The sequence below is a fragment of the Pipistrellus hanaki genome, assembly GCF_964339955.1.
Source record: "Pipistrellus hanaki genome assembly, chromosome: 5".
In the NCBI taxonomy this organism is placed as follows: Eukaryota; Metazoa; Chordata; class Mammalia; order Chiroptera; family Vespertilionidae; genus Pipistrellus; species Pipistrellus hanaki.
The window spans coordinates 32,358,388-32,379,946 of NC_140507.1; the positions used below are offsets into that span (position 1 = coordinate 32,358,388).

Here is a 21,559-nt window from a genome sequence, read left to right on the forward strand (position 1 = left end):
TTTGATATTTTCATGCAGTAGAATGCTGTTAAAAGAAATCCATGTATAGCGATATGGTTAGATCTATAAGACATTGTAAAATGAAGAAAATCAAGCTGCAGAACAGTGTAGAATAACTTAAAAAACCGTTATGTAGAACTGTAGCAAAGGAATTTTTAATAAATATATTTTAAATAGTCATAAGGTTTTAAATCTTAAAATTTTACCAATGTTATGGTTATTGTGTAGGGTTCTCGGTGCTCTTCTGATGCCAATATGCTTGGAGAGATGATGTTTGGCTCAGTAGCAATGAGCTACAAAGGATCCACCTTAAAAATTCATCAGATCCGGTAAGGGATTTTCTGACTTTTTTCTTAATGAATCCATTTAGAATACTTAATATTTTTAAGATAATTGAATTTTCATATAGTCTTTACTCGGATTGAGCATGTCAGATTACTCAATTTATAATTTTCTGTGGGTTTAGTGCTGCTTCATAGCTGTTGTGACTGATGTGATATCTGAGTTATACATTTTTCATTTATAATAAATTGAAAAGGTTCTTGTATTCTAGTTTTGATCTCTTTCTGTCCCTCTCTTTTTTTTCTCTAGTTCCCCTCCACAGCTTATGCTTAGCAAAGTTTTTACTGCAAGGACTGGCAGCAGCATCTGTGGGAGTCTTAATACGTAAGTGGTTATGGATGCAGGGAAAAATGAATAATTTAAGATGTGCAAAATATAAAATTAACAGACTGCTCCCTTAAGTTTGAAAGTTTATGGAAGTCAGATTTTCCCTCAAGTTTTATTGAGCTATGACAGACATAAAACATTGTGTAAATTTAAGGTATATACAGTGTTGATTTGATACATTTACATTGCAAAATTGTTACCATCATAGCACTAACACCTTCATCCTATAACATAATTGCATTTACTTTTTTGTGGTAAGAACATTTAAGATGTACTCTGCATGCTCTACAAGGTGATGCAAAAGTAGGGTTTATATAATTATTAGTATGGAAAATAATACACTAATTAATAAATAATAATATAAGAATAGCCTCTGTTTCCCATACTCCCTCTCTCCCTTTCTACCTCCCACACTCTCAAGCGTAAGAATTTCATACACTGGGCCTCTAGTATTGAATAGGAGTAGTGATAGTAGGCATTCTTGCCTTCTTGTTCAAGATTTTAAGGAAAAGCCTTCAACCTTTCACCTTTGAGAATGATGTTGGGTTTAGGTTTGACACATGCAGCCTTTATTATGTTGAAATATGAAAATTCTATAATTCCTTTGTTGAGGGTTTACTTTTTTTAATGAAATGTTGTATTTTGTCAAATGCTTTTTCTGCCCCTACTGTGATTATCATATGGTTTTCACTTTTCATTCTATTAATATGGTGTATCCCATTTATTGCTTTGCATTTGTTGAACCATTCTTGTATCCCAGGGATAAATTCCATGTGATCATGTTGATTGATCCTTTAATGCACTGTTGAATTTGGTTTGCTAATATTTTGTTGAGAATTTTTGCCTCTATATTCATCAGGGATATTGGTCTTTACTTGTAGTGTCTTTATCTGGCTTTGGTGTCAAGGTAATTTTGGCCTCATAAAATGAATTTTGGAGTGTTCTCTCCTCTTCAGTTTTTGGAAGAGTTTGAGGATTTGGCATTGATTTATCTTCAAATGTTTGGTAGACTTTGCCAGTGAAATCATCTGATCCTGGGCTTTTCTGTTTTTGGGAAGTTTGGGTTACCAATTCACCTCATTATTATTGGTCTATTCAGAGTTTCCATTTCTTTATGATCAGGTCTTAGTAGTTTGTATATTTCTAGGGCTTTATTAGTTTCTTCTAGATTATTCAGTTTGTTGGTGTGTAATTGTTCGTAGTAGTCTCTCATGATCCTTTTTATTTCTTTGATATTAATTGTAATATCTTCTATTTCATTTCTGATTTGATTTATTTTAGACCTGACTCTTTCCTAATTAGTCTAGTGAAAGGCTTGTCAACTTTGTGTATCTTCAGAAAACCAGCTCTTAGTTTTATTGATATTTTCTATTATTTTTCTGGTCTCTATTTCCCCTCTGATTTTCATTACTAGCAGGTATTTGAATGCCATTTTGGTCAATATGTTTTTACTATAGCTTTGATGAGATTCTTCAAGAACTGAACTCTTGTTTCTTTTCATTATACATCGTTTTGCTTAAAATTGCATAACTTACCCATGTTAAGTGGGTTCTTACTGTGTTTCCTTACTTTTGATAACTTTGGACTTAACTTTGTTCTTTCCTAGATCCTTGAGGTGTACAGCGAGATTATTTATTTTAGATATTTCTTGCTTTTCAATGTAGTCATTTTTTATTTTTATTTTTTGCTATAAACTTTCCTGTTAGAACTGTTTCTGCAGCATCCCATGTTTTGATATGCTGCAGAATTATTTGTTTCAAGATATTCCTCGATATTCTTTTTGATTTCTTCTATGACACATTGGTTGTTTAGGAGCATTTTAAAAAATCTCCACATATTTGTGAATTTTTCAGATTTCATTCTATTTATTTTATTTCCAGTTTTCATATATTGGGTCGGCAACTAAGTAATTGCGTATTTTTTAAAGAAAATCAAAGACAATTTTTTCATGGAACTAAATAACTTTATTCTGTAATGTATTGCCCATTTTGATCAATGACCTTTTGCCATCTTTCAGGCAGCATCATAATCCCACGTTCAAAAAACTTCTGGTTTTTATTAGCAAAAAACTGAATCAGGTACGATTTGACATCATCATCATTATTGAAATTTTTACCATTCAAGGAGTTTTGTAAAGATCGAAACAAAAAGTAATCAGATGGTGCAAGGTCAGGACTATATGGTGGATGTGGCAAAACATCCCAACCAAGCTCCATTAATTTTTGCCGAGTGACCAAAGATGTGTGTGGCCTTGCATTGTCATGATGGAATACAACACCTTTTCGATTTGTCAATTCGGGCCGCTTTTCTTCAACTGCATTGTTTAATTTCGTTAGTTGTTCAATGTAGACATCAGAATTGATCGTTCGGTTGGGTGGTAAGAGTTCAAAGTAGACAATTCCTTTGTAATCCCACCAAACTGATAACAAAACCTTCTTTTGATGAATATCAGCTTTTGATGTTGTTTGAGTTGGTTCACCTGGCCTGCTCCACGATCTTTTCCGCTTGATATTGTTGTAAACAACCCATTTTTCATCGCCAGTTATCAGTCGTTTTAAAAATGGATCATTTTCATTACGTTTCTTTAGCAAATCGCAGCTGCTAATGCGTTGCGTTAACTGTGATTCTTTAATTTCGTGAGGAACCCATGTATCGAGTTTTTGAACATAGCTAAGTTGTTTTAAGTGATTTTCAATGCATGTATGTGATACATGAAGCTTCTCTGCAATCTCACGTGTTGTACTGTGACAGTCCGAATTGATTATTGCTTTGATTAGGGCGTCATCAACTTCAACTGGACGACCAGAGCGTTTTTCATCTTTGAGTGAAAAATCACCAGAACGAAATTTGGCAAACCAATTTTGACACTGCCGTTCTTTTAAGGCTTCGTCACCATAAACAGCACATAACTTTTTATGAGCTTGCGATGCGTTTTCCCTTTGCGGAAATAAAAAAGCAAAATATGACGAAAATGTTCCTTTTGATTTTCCATTTTTCAACGAACGCCAAACGAAAACTACAAAACAGATCAAAAAACTTTTTTTACTGATTAACAGCTGAATAGCCAACTATCAAATAACAAAATGTGTTTTACATTTGTACTACGTCTGCAAACTAAAAATTCAACTGAAGCCATATATGTGTAAAACCCGCAATTACTTAGCTGCCGACCCAATACTTATGATCAGAAAAGATACTTGGTGTGATTTAGTTTTCTAAAATTTTCTGAGACTTGTTTTGTGATTTATCATTTGATCTGTTCTGGAGAGTGTTTCATCTGTGCTTGAGAAGAATGTGTTTTTTACTGCTGTTGAATGAAATATTCTGTATGTGTCTTTTAGTATCATTTAAAAGCATGGTTCAAGTCAATATTTCTTGTTGGTTTTCAGTCTGAATGAGCTATCCATTATTGAGAGTAAGGTATTGAAATCCTCTATTGTTGCATTGTCTATTTCTTTCTTTGGATCGCATTGTATTTGCTTAATATGTTTAGATACTCTGATGTTATGATTGCTATATCTTTTTGATGAATTGGCCCCCTTTTTATATGACCATCTTTGTTTCTTTTTACCGTTTTTTGGCTTAAAGTCTATTTTGTTTGACATATAGCTACCCCTGCTCTGTTTTGGTTTCCACTTGTGTAGAATATCTTTTTCTACCCTATCACTTTGAGCCTGTGTATTCCTAAAGCAGCATATTGTTGGGTCTTGTTTTTTTACCCATCCAGTCACTCCCTGTATGGAGGCCAGATTGCTTCCTCATTTGAGTTTAGTTGAAGAACAGGAAATGTGATTTATCTTTCTTTAATTTGCTTGGAGCTATATCTGGAAGTAAAATATTGAATGCATTTCCATGTTATGTTGACATGCTGATTTTCCATTTTGCAAAGCATGTGGAGGTTGTGCTCTTCAGTTTTTAGATCCCCCTGCAGATTAACCCAGCAATTAGGAGTGACCTAGGCCAGCACATGGTAGGGCACAAGGATGTTATAAATTACTAAAGTCCTGGCGCATGAAATTTGTGTACTGGGAGGGCGGGGGTTCCCTCAGCCCAGCCTCTGCCCTCTCGCAATTCGTGATCCCTTGCTCCTTACTGCTTGGCTTGCTGCTCCTTAGCACTGCCGCGGAGGCAGGAAAGGCGCCCACCACAACTGCTGAGCTTGCCAGCCGTGAGCTTGGCTTTTGGCTGAGCCGCGCTTCCCATGGGAGCATACTGACCACCAGGGGGCAGCTCCTGCAGTGAGTGTATTCCCCCTTGTGGTCAGTGCGCATCATAGCAACCAGTCATTCTGGTCATTCCACCATAATGGCCGCTTAGGCTTTTATTATATTGACTAGAGACCAGGTACATGAAATTTGTGAATGGGGGGTGGGGGGTAAGGGAAGTGTTTCTCAGCCTAGCCTGCATCCTCTCCAATCTTGGACCCCTTGAGGGATGTCTGATTGCCCTCTCACAATCCAGGACTGCTGGTTCCCAACCACTTGCCTGCCTGCCTGATTGCCCCTAACCGCTTCTGCCTGCCAGCCTTATCACCCCCTAACCACTTCCCTGCCAACCTGATCGACACCTAATTGCTCCTCTGCTGGCCCGATTGCCCCTAACTACCTTCCCCTGCTGGCCTGGTCAACCTTAACTGCTCTCCCCTGCAGGCCTGGGTACCCCTAACTGCCCTCCTCTGCTGGCATGGTCTCTCCCAATTGCCTTCCCCTGCAGGCCTGGTCCCTCCCAACTGCTCTTTCTTGCTGGCCTGATTGCCCATAACTGCCCTCCCATACTGCCATTTTGTGGTGGCTATCTTTTGTCCACATGGGACAGCCATCTTGTATGGTGGAGTGATGGTCAATTTGCATATTACCTCTTTTATTATATTGGATTATTGCCAAGATTAGAACAATGAAGCTAATATCAGGAAAATGGGCTACATGCCAGAACCTATTAATGAAGGACTGGGGCTAGCACGAAGCGGTAGTGGACCCCAGGGAGGGATTCTGCAGGTTCCAGATCAGAAACCATTGGGGCACCCAAAGTCAAAAGCAGCAAGAGATAGCAAGAAGCCAACTTTGAATGAGGGAAATTCTTAAAAGCTTCTATTTATTGTCAATACTTTTAAAAGATTTAACTTTTTGGAATGAAAAGGAAATATTTTTTTAATGCTATCATGGATGCCAAAGGTACTAAATTTTAAGAGTTTAATACTAAACTAGAAATTAGTGATCCTACATTGTCATGTCTGACTTTAGCTCTAATTTCCTCAGTTCCTTTATATTTACTAAGTTCTAATTGATATTTCTTAAAATACCAAAGAAGAATACTTTGGATTAAATGCATAAAGTGATTTAATTTTTTTTATTTGAATAATTTATTAAAAAAGGAAATATAGGCCATTTATGATGTGTGGACTAGAGACACTTTTTGGATATTTGGTTGGTTCACTTTTTTCATTTCCTTTTTTATTTCTGACACAAGTTTAGAAATATTTTCAGGGTCAAAATATGAGAGGAAAGTTTGTAATTTAAATCTGGGTCAGCAATATTTTTTTATAGAGGTCCAGATAGTAAATATTTTTATTTTTGTGAGCCAGATAGTATGTTATAATTTCTCAACTCTACAATTGTAGCATTAAAAGAGCCATATGCAATGCATATATGAATGCATGTGGCTGTGTTCCATTAAAACTTTATTTATAAAATCAGGCAGCAGGCTGGATTTAGCCCTTAAGATGATTAAAATTATTAGTTTCTTTCTAGTACTAATAGAGAAATTTAAAAAACTAATATTTCATTGGGATATTCTAATAAGGGCCATTAGGAGCATATAATGAATTTGGAATTTATATATTTTTCTTCTTCCCTTTAGGTTGCAAGATAGTCTTGAATTCATCAATCAGGACAACAGTACATTAAAGGCTGACAGTAACACAGTTATTAATGGACTGCTTGGAAATATAGGTAAATAAGTGCTTCCTTTGGTTTTGTAAGTTATAAAAATATTAACAGTATAACAGGGATTTGTAGTTTTTTCTTGATAATGTACATCTTTTATAAGACCAAAGAGTTTCAAATATTAGAAGTGGAAAAGGCTTTTAAATTGTAAGTATATATTATATCTTTATTATTTGGAAAATATAAATTTCCTTTATTACAGCATAATGTTTATTTTGTATCTGAAAAGAGAGAATTGATAAAGATCTATCAAATTTGTTTTTAAGTTTGATGCATCTTTGAAAAGTCATCTGAGGAAGCCTGATTTTAGTTATACTTTCTCCTTTCTCTCTTTCCTAACAATAAGAGTTAATTTTAAATGGTGCTCATTTTGACATGTAATTCAAATGAGAAGGTATTCAAAGTAGATATTCTTTAAAAGATTTATTAGAGTAACAACTTACTTAGTAATTTGGTTAGTTGATTGTTGTAATTATTTAAGTTAAACATTGCAAAGTGACAAACTGTTTAACATTTCTAGTCATTTGCTTTATCCTAGAAAACAACTAAATTGCTGCTGACCATATTTCCAGGGAATAGAGAACTGCAGTATGTCAGAGTAGACAGCAGTTAGAGTAGAATGAATATTTCTCTCTTCCCAGTTTAGTGATAATTTTTATTTATAATTTAAACAAATATGTATTACTTACATGACGTGGTAGAAAATAGTTTTTTCTTCCAACTTGAACAATATAATATTCTATTATTTTTTATAACTCATTCAAATGGGCAACCATTTATTAAGCACCCACTGTGGGCTATAGTATTAGACATGCACTTCACAAAGTGTGTATATTTTATAGAAAAATAGAAGTTCTGCTTTTTTCTAACTTGGTTATTTTATTGGCTTTCACAAAGTGAAAATGTGACAAGGAAATGACTGAATCTTTTTTCTTTATAATTGACACTTTTCAAAGCTCAAAGGGCTTATTAAAAGTTATATATTTTACTAATATAAATTCATTATTACTTATAAAGGTAATTATACTATAAGACTAGATATACTCATCTCAGTTATAGAATAGAAAATTTATTTAACAGAGTACAGACTTTAAATACAGAACAACTTTTATTTGTACATTCTTACTGTGAATCAAGAATATTTAAGCACCATTTCTTATTTTCTTTATATTTCCAATTAATTAACAAATATTTATCAAGTGCCTATTTTATGCCAAGCACTCTGCTAGGCCCTGAGGATATAGTAGTAAACCAGACACAGTGTCTACCTCAATGGATTTATAGTTAGTGGGAGTCAGCATCAAATGCTCTGTAAGGTAATATAAGATAGTATGGATTTCATTAAGCAACAGGAAGGCTTTTGATGGTGTATGTGACAGTTTCAGAGTTGAGGAGAGACTCGGAAGTTAGTCTCTTTTCCAGATGTGAGTGGTGGTTCTCGCATTTTTGGTCTTGGGGTCCCTTTAAACACGTAGAAATTACTGAGGACCACAGAGAGCTTTGTTTATATTGGTTATGTTTGTTGATATATGTTATATTAGAAACTAAACCAGAAAATGTCAAAATATTTACTTAGTAATTCATTAAAAAATGACACTAGTAACCACTTTCATGTTAATGTAAATAACGTGTTTTTAAGTATTTTCCAAGACAAAAATAATTTAGTTAGAAGAGGGGCATTGTTTTACATTTTTTTAAATCTCCTAAATGTCTGACTTACTATAGAAGACAGCTAGATTCTCATATCTACTTCTGTATTCAGTCTCCTGTGATATGTTGTTTGGTTGAAGTGCATAAAGAAAATCCAGTCTCAAAAAAAAGTGGGGGGGAAGAGGGAGGGTGGGAGGGAGGGAGGAAGGGTGGGAAGGAGAGAGGCAGGCAGGCAGGCAATCCATTCTCATACTGATATATATATAATAGTTGGAATTGGAAGTATTCACCAACCTTCTGAAAGTGTTCCAGGGACCTCCTGGAAGCCTTTAGACCACGTTTTAAGAACTATGGAACTATAGGACTAGATATATGGTGAGAAGGTAGAAGAGTTTTGATTTGTGTTTAAATGTTGATGGAAAAGGAGGAGGATGTTAGAGGAGAGGTGATACTTGGCCAAATATGAAGGTCCTGGCTGATTTAGAAGAGTTAGTTTTGGAAGTGACGTAAGGAAGGACCTTGCAGGATTTTTCATTGAATAAGTCCCTAGCACATGGTAAGGTTTGAATAATGTTACCTATTATTACTGCTCAGGCATGAAAGGGGCAAAAATATGTGAGAATTTGATTAAGTTTGGAGGTAGGTTGGTAGGAAAAGATGAGTTCTCATCTGGTGAATTTTGTGTGTGCCTACATGCATATGTTATATGCTGAGACTAAGGAAGAGGCAGGCAGGGGAGGAGTTTAAAGAGAGCAGATACATGTTGAAGGGAGAACTGAAGAAAGCTGAACAATGAAACATGGAAGAATTGTTGCATATGTACTATAATTGTAGAAATTTTTGTTATAGAAAAATATGTTAGTAATTTGAAAGATACATTTGTCACTTTTTAGATAGAAAGTTTCCTATTCTATCCTAGGTAAACCTCCTAGATCACTTTTTAGACCATCTTGATTAAGAGTAACAGGTGCCCCATCCTATGAACCTGGAAGTCACAGTTCAATTCCCAGTCAAGGCACATGCCTGAGTTGCAGGATCGATCCCCAATGTTGGGTGTACAGGAGGCAGGATCAGTGATTCTCTATCATCATTGATGTTTCTGTCTTTTTCTCCCTCTCCTTTCCTCTCTGAAGTTAATTTAAAAAAAAAAATTTATATATTTATATATATATATATTTTTATTTTTTTTTTTAACAGTAACATAGCTGTTTGCTTCCAGGCTGTAATGTTGCTCTTTTTTGGTTCTTTTAGACTATAATTTTCTCTTGGTCAAGTCTGTAGTTGCCAAGTTTTTTGAATAGCCTGGAGTCTGGCCCTGACTGACGGGCTGTATTGGTGGCCTGCTTCCTTAGTGGCTGATTCCTAAACTAGGAAGTTTGTTTTTTTCCATTATGTTGTAACTTATTACTAGGTTAGAAAAAACTATTTCTATACTTATTTGTCAATAGATTCCTTTTCTGTATTTGTTCTTTATTGTATGTTGTGTTTTGTTTTCTAAGCCAAGCATTTAGGTGGTTTCTCCTTACTGCCATTGCAGGATAACATTGTCATTTTAAAACTGACTTTTAAAAAGATAAATTTATTTGGCAAGTGCCAACTTATACAGGTAACATTACTGTGCTTTTTTGGCTCTTTAAAAAGATTGTTTAGGTAATGAACACAATGCAATGTACAGATCATGTATCATAGAAATGTACACTTAAAACCTATATGACCTTATTAACAAATGTCACCCCAAGAAATTAAAAAGATTGTTTTATATTAGAAAGCATTTATATAGAACATTTAAAATAATTTTTACCTTATATAGTAGAAGCTTATTTATTTTTTTATACAAATTTATTTGTAAATTGGCATGAAATTATGTTTGCCATGACCAGAGGGAAAACATCCTGTTTCAGAAAAGTTTAAAAGTTTCTATTCATATATGTTGGTCTGCTTTTGTGCTGCTTTAGCTCACCTTTTATTCCTGATACACTGCAGCTTCTCTAACAGCTCTCTTTCACATGTATTTTACATTTTTGCCATGTAGGTCTTTCACAGTTCTGCAGCCCCAGGCGGGCATTCTCTGAACAGGGTCCGCTCCGCCTGATCAGGAGCGCCTCTTTCTTTGCAGGTTTGCGATGTGCGGTGTGGGTAGACTAGTTGGTGTGATCCAGTGGCTAGAATCTGTAGTTAAGCTGTGGAAACAAGAGAGTAAATAAATATAGAGGGTATGGTTAAGAAAACATTGCTTAGGAAGTACAAGAATATAATTTATTTCTACTAAATATGTTCTTGAAGTTTCCAGAAACTTTTATCAGTGGAATTGACATTGTTATGAATTTCAGTGTTTGTTACTTCTTACCTCATTATGTAATAATGACTTTAACTTTAGAATTCCAAACCAAAATTTAGTCTAAATATTATAATCCAGTTAGAATTTCTAATGTGATACTATCTTGTTTCCATGGCTGAGTAGCTTTTGTACCATAGTTCACCAATTTTAGAAAATATCATATCTTATTATTATTGTAAAATTTCTGATCTACACTAATTCATAAGAATGATTTCTCTTGGAGCTAAGATTTAGATGAACAAGCATCATTATAATTGTTCAGTAGAAGGCATATATGAGCATATTTGTTTATGTCATTATAGAGTGAGTGTATTCATGCTTCAGTATTCAGGAAGTTGTATTCAATTTCTTATTATAATTAATATTTTTTTCCTTAGAAATATGAGATATGAACAGTACATATTTGTTATAGGAAATTTGGGAAAATTGATAATAGGCAAAAAATGTTAACCATTTGTCAGTCAGGAATAAACCCCCCCTTTTTTTTAAATAAAGTTGGGATCATACTATTCAAATAGTTTTCTTAAAATTTTTTTTATGCAGGCAGAATAATAGAGTGAACTATCATATGCCCAGCAGTCACAATTCTTACTGTTCCGTAGCTTCCTTTTTATAAAATTTAATACTATATTGTAAATATCTTGCTATGTCATTGAATATGCTTTTAAAATACTTATTTTAGTCATCCTTTATATATTATAGATTATTTTCATATTACATGTGAGATCATTAGATAGATCTTAAAGCTTGTTCAGCTGAGTAATAGCTCATGGTGTTGGGTTTGTGCCATGCTATTGAAAAAAATAAAGGAATGCAATGAGTGAGCATGACTGAGTTTGCTATTTAAAAGGAACATCGACAGTTTGAATAGCAATATATTTTATAACTGACAGTCTTGTCTTGATTCACAGTTCACAGCAATCCAATGGACATGCCTGGAAGAGAGTTGAATGAGGACAGAGACAGTGGCATAGCACGCTCAGGTAATGCCAGGTTCATGTATTAACTCAGTTTTTTAATGAGATAATTGTTAGCTGACATTGATTTTCTTTTTTATCTTTGCCTTTATTCTTTAATTTTATGTATACAGCTTGTTATATTGATATTACAAGAGAATTTTAGAAACCGTAGAGAGAATATATTAAATTTAAAATATTTCACTTATATTATTAAATGTACCTGGTAGAACATGGCCTAGATCATGCATGTCAAACTCAAAGGCTAATACGGGCCAAATAAAGAAGGTTTAAGTTTACGTGGGGTGCAAAAAACACACACAAAAGCTTTAATTGTCACAGAAAGATAGGTTTATTTCAGTAGAGACATGCTGAATACAAAGGGCTGAAATAAATGAGTAATCGTTAATGTAAAATAATAGAACATTCTAATTAAAATTCATATTTTTTCTTGAACATTAACTTACCCGACACTGAAAAACTGCACAAATTAATGAACGTAACGCAAATAAACCTATTTTTATTGTTCTCCAAAAGCGAAATATTTCCTGTTGCACATACCAAATAAGTCAGTACAAGACTAATGATATGGCAATTGGATGCTAAAATATTCACTGCTAGTATTAGTGGAGAGAAATAGTGTGCCTGACTATAAGGGAAATGAATGCAACACGAATATAGTAATCAGTCACTAGAGAACATTGCAGTTTGTTATTAATAATTATGTATAACAGGATATTGTAAAAATTAAGTTAAGAAATTTTTATTAAAACATTTCTCACATACCGTTATGTTGTCTGGGCCCAAAAAAATATTTGTTGTGGGCCGTGAGTTTGACATGCGTGGCCTAGATGAATGTACATTAACTTAGGCTCAGCCAGTACAAGAAAAAAAGCATCGCTCAAGAGACTGCTTAGATAGTATAATAGAAAACATATTGCTTATATCTGCTTCTTCCTAACTAGAGTTTGAATGGTTAGACTTGCCCTGAATAACTTAAGCATTTTGAACTGTTACACTTTTTTTTTTTTTTTTTTTTTTAAACAAATGTAGACTCTTCCAAATTTGTCTCACAAACTTTTGTTGAAACAAGGTGAAGCTTAAAAAGAAAATCCCAGATTCTACCTTAAGGAGCAGAGTCTAATGAGAGAACAGTCAGGACAATTATCTGTAATGGTTCATTATGTGATATATTCTGTGTTAGATCCAGATAAAGGAAACCTAACAGCCTGGGCAAGAGACAGAGGGATAATACTTGAGTTATGTCTTGAAAAATAATTAGCATTATCCAGGCAAATGCATGGAAGAAAGATATTCCATTTAAAAGGAAACCTGTCTGTCAGGACTCAGAGATCAGTATAAGTGAAAGAAGAAATAATCTTAGGCTTGAGTTATTGTTAGTTGTGAGAAACTTTATTCACTGTGGTAATCCTTGTGTATCATCACATATGTCCCTGCTTTCCAAATTGATTGTCCATACTTAACCATATATTGCAATCCCTACATTTTCATTAGAAAAATGAAGTCTCAAAAATTTTTTTCAGATTCCTGAACACTGATTTAGCCTAGAAAAAGTGTTAGCTATTCGTATTTGAGAAACAACATGATAAACTTCAACACCTAATTTTGATGGATAGCTAGAACTGAGAAACACTAATATGAAGAGTCTACATCTTTGAAATAATCTTACCTTTCATTACCTACCTACATTTGTTATCATACCCAGTCTTACTTTAATTTACAAAGTTTTATGATACTAATTGATAAAATGTGATCTTTCAAGAAAGTAATTTAGTGGTTCATATGTTTGCATGGTAGTTAAAGCCTCTCCCCTTTATTATTGAATTTGTCAGGGAATTCAGATGAACAAATCTTTATAAGGTCAGTCTCTTAGTTTTCAGTCCTGGTATCTAACATGATATATCATGTGACATGCACCTTTTCATAGATGATAATAATAACTCCCTGTTTTAGATTACTTTATAAATTTTTAGTATGTGGTTATAATCATGAAGATGGAAATCTAAAAATATTGCCAAATGAAAAGCAAGCCCTTAATGTCTTTTTTTCTGTGGATCAAATGGGAAGGAGGAGATCATTCCTAGCCCAAGGAAAAACAGAGTTGTAGTTTGTTAAACCTATGCAAGAAATAGAACTTTTAGACTGCAGGGAAGGGTTTTAAGAAGAGAATCATTCCCAGTTATGGGATTGTCCTATCTAATAAAAGAATAATGTGCAAATTGGCCATGCCCCCACTATGCTCACTAGCCACACCCACCAGCCAATTAGGAATGAGTATGCAAATTAACCCAATCAAGATGGCTGTGGCCACAGAGCGAGCAGGAGGCTTGGGGTTCCCTGGCAGTGGAGGAAGCCAAGCTTCCTGCACACCCTGGCCAGCCCAGGCCTCCACTCAAGGCTACAAAGTTTGAATTATAGAAGATAAATAAATAAATTCCAGATACCACGGTCGCCGGGGAGTGTGGCCAGCCTGCAAACCACCACAGGCCCCTCGCCCAAGCCGCCCCATGCCCCAAAGGAATCCCCACCCTGATCCAGGACACCCTTTAGGGCAAACCAGCCAGCCGCTATCCATGCAGCAGGTCTCCATCCTATCTAATACAGTTAGAGGTGACCAGGCCTGAAGGGGAATGCAGTTAGGGGTGACCAGGCCTGCAAGGGAGGGCAGTTAAGGGCAATCATGCTGGCAGGGGAGCAGTTAGGCATCAATTAGATTGGCAGGGGAGTGGTTAGGGGGTGATAAGGCTGGTAGGCAGAAGCAGTTAAGGGCAATCAGGAAGGCAGGCAAGCAGTTGGGAGCCAGCAGTCCTGGATTGTGAGAGGGATGTCCAACTGCCCATTTAGGCCCAATGGTGGCCTCTATTGGAATGTGTCTGTCAACCATTAGGATGCTCCAGAGAGCAGGTGATAGGTTTTACCTTTTTTGTTTCGTTTTGTTTTGGAACTGGGTAGGTATAGTTGAGACTCTTACTAAAAGTGGCCAAACATTTACGAGCTTGACTATCTGTGCATAAATTATTCATGAGTACTTTGAAGTGACATCTTTAAGTGATATTTAGACACTAATTTTTGTTCTTAAAATCCAACTACAGCATTAAAATTGCTACAGTATTAAAGTTGAAACACATCATATTTCTTTTAATTTAAGGACTAAGGGTTCAGCTAAGCTAGAGGATTGTCTCATTGCCAAAGAGATAAAAGATAATGTTTCGTTTCACAGTAGCATTTTCTTCTGGGGTGGGGCTTGGGATAAGCTTGTCCAGAGGGATTGTCTCAGAGTCTCTTGCCAACACACTGTTAAAGTATGATTTTTCTCTTCTGGGACCTTGTTTTAACAGTTATCTTATTAAATGGATATTTTAGAGAATTATGAAGCAAAATGGAAAATTTGAGTCACTGTCTTAAATTTGTTAAAAAGAAATTTATCTTTTTGTTTAGTTGTAATTGACTTATTCTTGTTCTTATTCTGATTTGTCAGCATCTCTCAGCAGCTTGCTTATTACGCCATTTCCCTCCCCAAATTCCTCACTTACCCGAAGTTGTGCCAGCAGCTACCAGAGACGTTGGCGACGCAGCCAAACAACAAGTTTGGAGAATGGGGTATTTCCTAGGTGGTAAGTTGGAACCTTCAATTTATATAAATAAGATTGAATAGCTCTTTAAACATACTTTCGTATGATTTTCAGAGATTGGAATCACATTTTATGTATTTTAAGTTTTTGTTTGTTTGTTTTTAGGTGGTTTTTTTTTTGGAGTATTAGTTCTAGATCTGTCAAATATGCCATTGGTATTTTAATAAGAATTGTGTTGAATCTATAGATGGCTTTGTTAGTATGGACATTTTAATGATGTTAATTCTTCCAGCCCATGAACATGCTTCTTTTAAAAATAAATAAATAAATAAATCTTTATTGTTCAGATTATTACAGATGTTCCTCTTTTCTCCCCTCCACCTGTTTCCCCACCCCACCCCATGTCCTTACCCCCCTCCACTGTCTTCATTCATAGGTGTAAGATTTTTGTCCAATCTCTTCCCGCACCCCTCATACCCCCTTCTCCCTGAGAATTCAGCCCACTCCCTTTCTGTGTTTCTGATTTTATTATATTCACCAGTCCATTCTGTTCTTCAGATTTTTCATTCACTTGATTTTTAGATTCACTTTTTGGCAGGTATGTATTTGATGTCTTTTTGGTGTTCATAATTTTTACTTTTACCCTTTTCTTCTTCCTCTTCTTAAAGAATACCCTTCAGCATTTCATGTAATCCTGGTTTGGTGGTGATGAACTCCTTTAGCTTTTTCTTGTCTGTGAAGCTCTTTATCTGACCTTCAATTCTGAATGATAGCTTTGCTGGGTAGAGTAATCATGGTTGAAGGTTCTTGCTATTTATCACTTTGAATATTTCTTGCTACTCCTGTCTGGCCTGCATAGTTTCTGTTGAGAAATCAGCTAATATTCGTATGGGTCCTCACTTGTAGGTAACTAACTGTTTTTATCTTGCTGCTTTTAATATTCTCTCTTTTTCTTTTGCTCTTGACATTTTAATTCTGATATGTCTTGGTGTGGTCCTCTTTGGATTTCTTTTTTTTCGGGATTCTCTGTGCTTCTTGTACTTGTAAGTCTATTTGTTTCACCAGGTGGGGGAAGTTTTCTGACATTATTTCTTCAATATCCTGCTCTCTATCTTCTGGCACCCCCAAAATCTGGATGTTGGTACGCTTAAAGCCATCCCAGAGGCTCCTTCCTTACACTGTCCTCACACTTGGAATCTTCTTTCTTTCTGCCTCTCTGGTTGGGTGTTTTTGCTTCCTTATATTCCATATCTTTGGTTTGACTCTTGGGGTATGCTGATCTACAGTTGAGTTTCTGTATATTCTTTATTTCAAGCAGTGTATGCTTAATTTCTGACTAGTCCTTTTCCATTTTCTTGGCATTCTCATTAAGGTCCTTGAAGGTCTCTTCAAGTTTCTCAGCGATTTTTAGAAGGTTCTTGAGTAACCTTATAAATGTGGTTCTGAACTCTGTGTTGTCTAGTAGTTTACTTTCCTCCATTTCTCCCATTTATGACATGCTTCTGTGTCTGCATTTTGGCTGCCTCCCTGTGTTGATGGAATGGCTTTGTGTGGTAGGTGACTTATAGGGGCCAGCAGCTCAGCTTTCCCAATCTCCTGAGGTGGTCGCTCTTGGTACACCCCTTTGTGGGCTGAGTGCAAAGTCTTGGTGTAGTTAAGCCTTGATTGATGTTGGTACACTGGGAGGAATTGACCTCCAGGCCAGTTGGCTGTGAGGATCCGCTGTGTCTATAATGGAAGAACTGCTGCACTGGAGACATGCTTATGGTGCATGCCTTGTTTCAGTGGGGCTTTGGTGTTCACTGAGTCCGCCTCCCAAATGTGTCACGTATGGATGTGAGGAGTTGAAATCTGGTGTCTCACACTGACCACTAGGTACACTGGCTTCTGGATCTCCAATGGGGTGCAGGTCAGCTACTGTCTGAGGCCACCCTGCAGGAGCTACAGTGAGAACCACGGTCCTCTCCTCCCTGCTTCGAGCTTGGAGGCTTTGGAGCTGTCTGCACCAGGTTGCAGGTTTGCTAGGTTAAACTGTAATAGAGAAGGCCATTCATATGCAAAAGCTGTTGCTTGGAGCTTGGGTGTGTTTGTAGATTGTGTGGGGCAGAGTCTCAGGGCGTCACTAGGCTAGGGCATGGCAGTGAGCCATCTCCCCTTTCCGACCGCATCCCTTTGTCTCTCGCCCCAGCACAGCAAACAATTATTCTTGCGTACATCTTTGCAAGCAATCCACCCTCACTTTCTGAACCAATGGCAGACAGTCCAGCTTCTCCTCAGAAACTGGATTTCAGAGAGATCAGGAGCTTATCTCTCTTTGGGTTGAAGAAAGCAATGGCTGCCACCAGCTGGGATCCACCGCCAGCCTGTATCACACGTGCCCAAGTACCTCAGCTTTTCAATGTTTGTACACGGAATGCTCTTTGTTCTTTCCGTCTAGTTTTGTCTTTTAGTTGTAGTTTTGAAATTGTTGTGCACGGCAGCAGTTTAGATGTCTACTTATGGCGCCATCTTAGATCTTGAGGCCCTTTCAGCCTTCTCTCTGTATTAAGTCTTAGTCGCACCGCTGATGAACCTGTGGGGAAAGGGCTGCATAGGTGGGGGCCTCGGTATATGCTTCTACTTGTTTATATCTTCTTCTATTTCTTTTTTTTTTTTTAGTGTCCTATAGGTTTTCTGAGTACAGGTCTTTTATCTCCTTGGTTAAGTTTATTCCTAGGTATCTTAATTTTTTTTGTTGCAGTGATAATGGGGTTGTTTTTTTAGTTTCTCTTTCTGAGAGTTCACTATTACAATAGTATATAAAAATGCTATAGATTTCTGGATGTTAATTTTGTATCCTGCTACTTTGCCAAATTCCTTTATTAATCTAGTAGTTTTTTTGGTGGAGTCTAAAGACTATGTGCAATATCATGTCATCTGTGAATAATGACAGTTTTACTTCCTCCTTTACAATTTGGATGCCTTTTATTTCTTCTTCTTGTCTGTTCTCTGTAGCTAAGATTTCCAACACTATGTTGAATAAGAGAGGTGAAAGCAGACATCCCTGTGTTATACCTGTTCTTAGGGGAAACATTTTTAGTTTTTTCCCATTGAGTATGATGTTAGATGTAGGTTTGTTATATATGGCCTTTATTATGTTGATATATGATCCTTTTATTCCCATTTTGGTGAAAGTTTTTTTCAAAAGTGGGTCCCAGGCCTTGCCAATGTTTCTCAATGGTTGAGCGTCAACCTATGAACCAGACGGTCAGGGTTTGATTCCTGGTCAGGCCACATACCTGGGTTGTGGGCTCAATCACCAGTCTGGGGTGTGCAGGAGGCAGCCGATTAATAATTCTCTCTCATCATTGATGTTTGTGTCTCTCTCTCTCTTTTTTTCTCTCTCTCTCTCTCTTCCTCTCTGAAATCAGTAAAAATATATTTTTTAAAATGGGTACTGGATGTTGTCAAATGCTTTTTCTACTTCTGTTAATAATGATCATATGATTTTTATCGTTCATTTTGTATATCACATTTATTGATTTAAGAATGTTGTACCAACCTTTGCCAGGGCTGACCAGAAGACCTTGAGCAATGGATGAATGATTACCCTGACACAGGTTTCCTATGAAAGAGAGGGCTAAGGGACTGCCTGGCTAAAGGAACTAGATAGCCTTGATTGCCTGCCTCTTCAGGCTTTTATTGTAGCAGCAGTTTGAGATAAAGTTTATCTTTTAGATACAATCATTAGGGTAAGTAATTTTTGGTGGACGATGTATCTGCAGTGTCCTTATGCAAGGACACCAAAAAATTAAGCATAAAGTTTCTGGTTTTATACCCAAGGGTCTGCATGTACACAGGCTTATTTAGAAAGGTCAAGGAACAATTAGGGGTAGCTGCCTTTGGCCAACTCCCTAAGTCAGAATTTGGATAAAGGGGCAGCCGTCTTTACCCAACTTCCCTTTTTGGAATTTCGTCCTTACAGCCCATCTAACCAAGTCTCCTGTGCTCCCCTACACCAACCTTGCATCCCTGAAATAAATCCCACTTGGTCATGGTGTATGTTTTTTTTGTTTGTTTGTTTTATATATTGCTGGATCTGATATGCTAATATTTTGTTAAGGATTTTAGCATCTATGTTCATCAGGAATAGTAGCGTGTAATTTTTTTCTTTGTATTTTCTATCTGGTTTTGGAATTAGGTTAATGCTGGCCTAGTAAAATTATGTTGATGTATGAAATCTTTGAAATCTTCCTAGTTTGAGGAGGATATAGGTGTTCTTCATTGAATATTTGGTAAAATTCCCCAGGGAAGCCATCTGGTCCAGGACTTTTGTTTGCTTGGACTTTTTTGATCACTGCTTCAATTTTTTTAGTTGTTATTGGTCTGTTCAGGCTTTCTGATTCTTTGTGATTGAGTTTTTGAAGATTGTATGTTTCTAAGAATTTGTCCATTTCACCCATGGTTTTTGGCAAATAGTTGTTCATAGTATTTTCTTACAATCCTTTTTATTTCTGTGGTGTCAGTTGTTACTTCACATCTTTTATTCCCAATTTTATTTATTTGAGTCTTCTCTCTCTGTTACTTGATGAGTCTGGCTAAAGGCTCACCAATCTTGTTTATCTTTTCAAAGTACCAGCTCTTGGTTTCATTGATCTTTTGTATTGTTTTTAAATCTATTGAATCATTTTTTTTTTTTTTGTGGTAAAGTATGCGTAACATAATACTTACCCTTTTAACCATTATTAGATATATAGTTCAGTGGCATTAAGTACTTCCACATTGTTGTGCAACTATTCATGTCCAAAACTTATCTCTCCAAACTAAAACTCTGTACCCATTAAAACAATAATTAATCCCCATTCCTCCTTCCTCTTAGTCCCTGGAAATCACCACTCTGTTTTTTGTCTGTATGAATTTGACTATTCTAGATACTTCATATAATTGGATTCATATAATATTTATCCTTTTATGTCTGGCTTATTTTACTTAGCATGTCTTCAGGGTTCATCCTTGTTTTAGCATAAATCAACATTTCATTTTTCTTTTTATCTGAATAATAGTCCATTATATGTATATACCACTTTTTTATTTTATTCTTATTCATCTGTTGATATTTGGGGTGTTTTCATTTTTTTGCTATTGTGAATAATATTGATATGGACATCGCCATGTGTACATATACCGGTTCCAGTCCCTGCTTTCATTTCTTTTTTGGTCTATACCCAGACATAGAATTGCTGGATTGTATAGAATTCTGTGTTTAAGTTTTGAGGAATCACCATAATGTTTTCCACAATGGCTGCACTATTTTGCATTTCTACCAGAAAAGCATAAGAGTTTTAGTTTCTCTACATCAAGCATGTCAAACTCAAAGACTAAAATGGGCCAAATAAGTTTAAGTTTATGTGGGCCACATAAAAAGCTTCAATATTCATAGAAATATAGGTTTATTTCAATATAGATATGCTGAATATAAAGGACTAAAATAAACGAGTAATTGTTGACATAAAACAATAGAACATTTTAATAAAAATATTTTTTTCTTGAAGATTAACTTACCTGACACTGAATAACTGCACAAATTAATAATAAGCGCAACACATATAAACCTATTTTATATTAATAAGCGCAACACATATAAACCTATTTTTCTTGTTCTCCAAAAGCAAATATTTCCTGTTGTGCACACCAAGGCAGTACGAGACTAATGACGTGGCAATCGTCTGCTAAAATACCCACTGCTAGTATTAGTGGAGAGAAATGGTGTGCCTACATGTAAGGTGTGGAAGGGAAATGAATGCAACACAATTATAGTAATCAGTTATTAGTGAGCGTTGTAGTTGGTTATTAATAATTATGTATAACAGGATACTGTAAGAATAAAGTTACGAAATTTTTATTAAAACTTTTCTCACATACCATTATTTTGGCTGGGCCCCAAAAATATTTGTTGTGGGCCGAGAGTTTGACATGCTTGCTCTACATCGATGCCAGTTATTTTCTTTCTTCTTCTTTTTTTTTTTTTTAAATCATCACAGCCATCCTAACAGGTGTGAAATGTTATCTCATTATGGTTTTGCTTTGAATTTCTGTAATGTCTAGTGGTGTTGAGCATGTTTTCATGTGCTTATTAGCCATGTGTATTTCTTATTTGGAAAAATGTCTATTCAAGTGTTTTGCCCATTTTAAAATCAGGTTATTTTTTGTTGTTGAGTTGTAGGACTTATTTATATATTCTGGATATCACTTTCTTATCATACAAATGCTTTGCAAATATTTTCTCCCATTCCATGGGTTACCTTTTTATTCCTTTAAATTTTTTTTAAAACTTATTTTCTTGGAGGGAGGGAGGAAGAGAGAGAGAGAAACATTGATATGAGAGAGAAACATCTATTCAGTTGCCCATACCCTGACCAAAATAAAACTGGT

General features: G+C 35.7%; 1 protein-coding gene across 3 annotated transcripts in view; it reads left to right on the forward strand.

Moving 5' to 3' along the window:
* FNIP1 (folliculin interacting protein 1) overlaps nucleotides 1–21,559 on the forward strand; it is a 91,901-nt gene that overhangs the window by 34,341 nt on the left and 36,001 nt on the right. For 2 of the 3 annotated variants that reach the window (XM_084886561.1, XM_084886563.1), the window contains 6 exons: nucleotides 229–329; nucleotides 592–666; nucleotides 6,526–6,617; nucleotides 10,294–10,377; nucleotides 11,511–11,582; nucleotides 15,055–15,190. In XM_084886561.1, the coding sequence (XP_084742687.1) occupies nucleotides 229–329; nucleotides 592–666; nucleotides 6,526–6,617; nucleotides 10,294–10,377; nucleotides 11,511–11,582; nucleotides 15,055–15,190 (560 nt within the window). The remainder of the gene's footprint in view (nucleotides 1–228; nucleotides 330–591; nucleotides 667–6,525; nucleotides 6,618–10,293; nucleotides 10,378–11,510; nucleotides 11,583–15,054; nucleotides 15,191–21,559) is intronic. The other variant, XM_084886562.1, reaches the window with a different exon arrangement.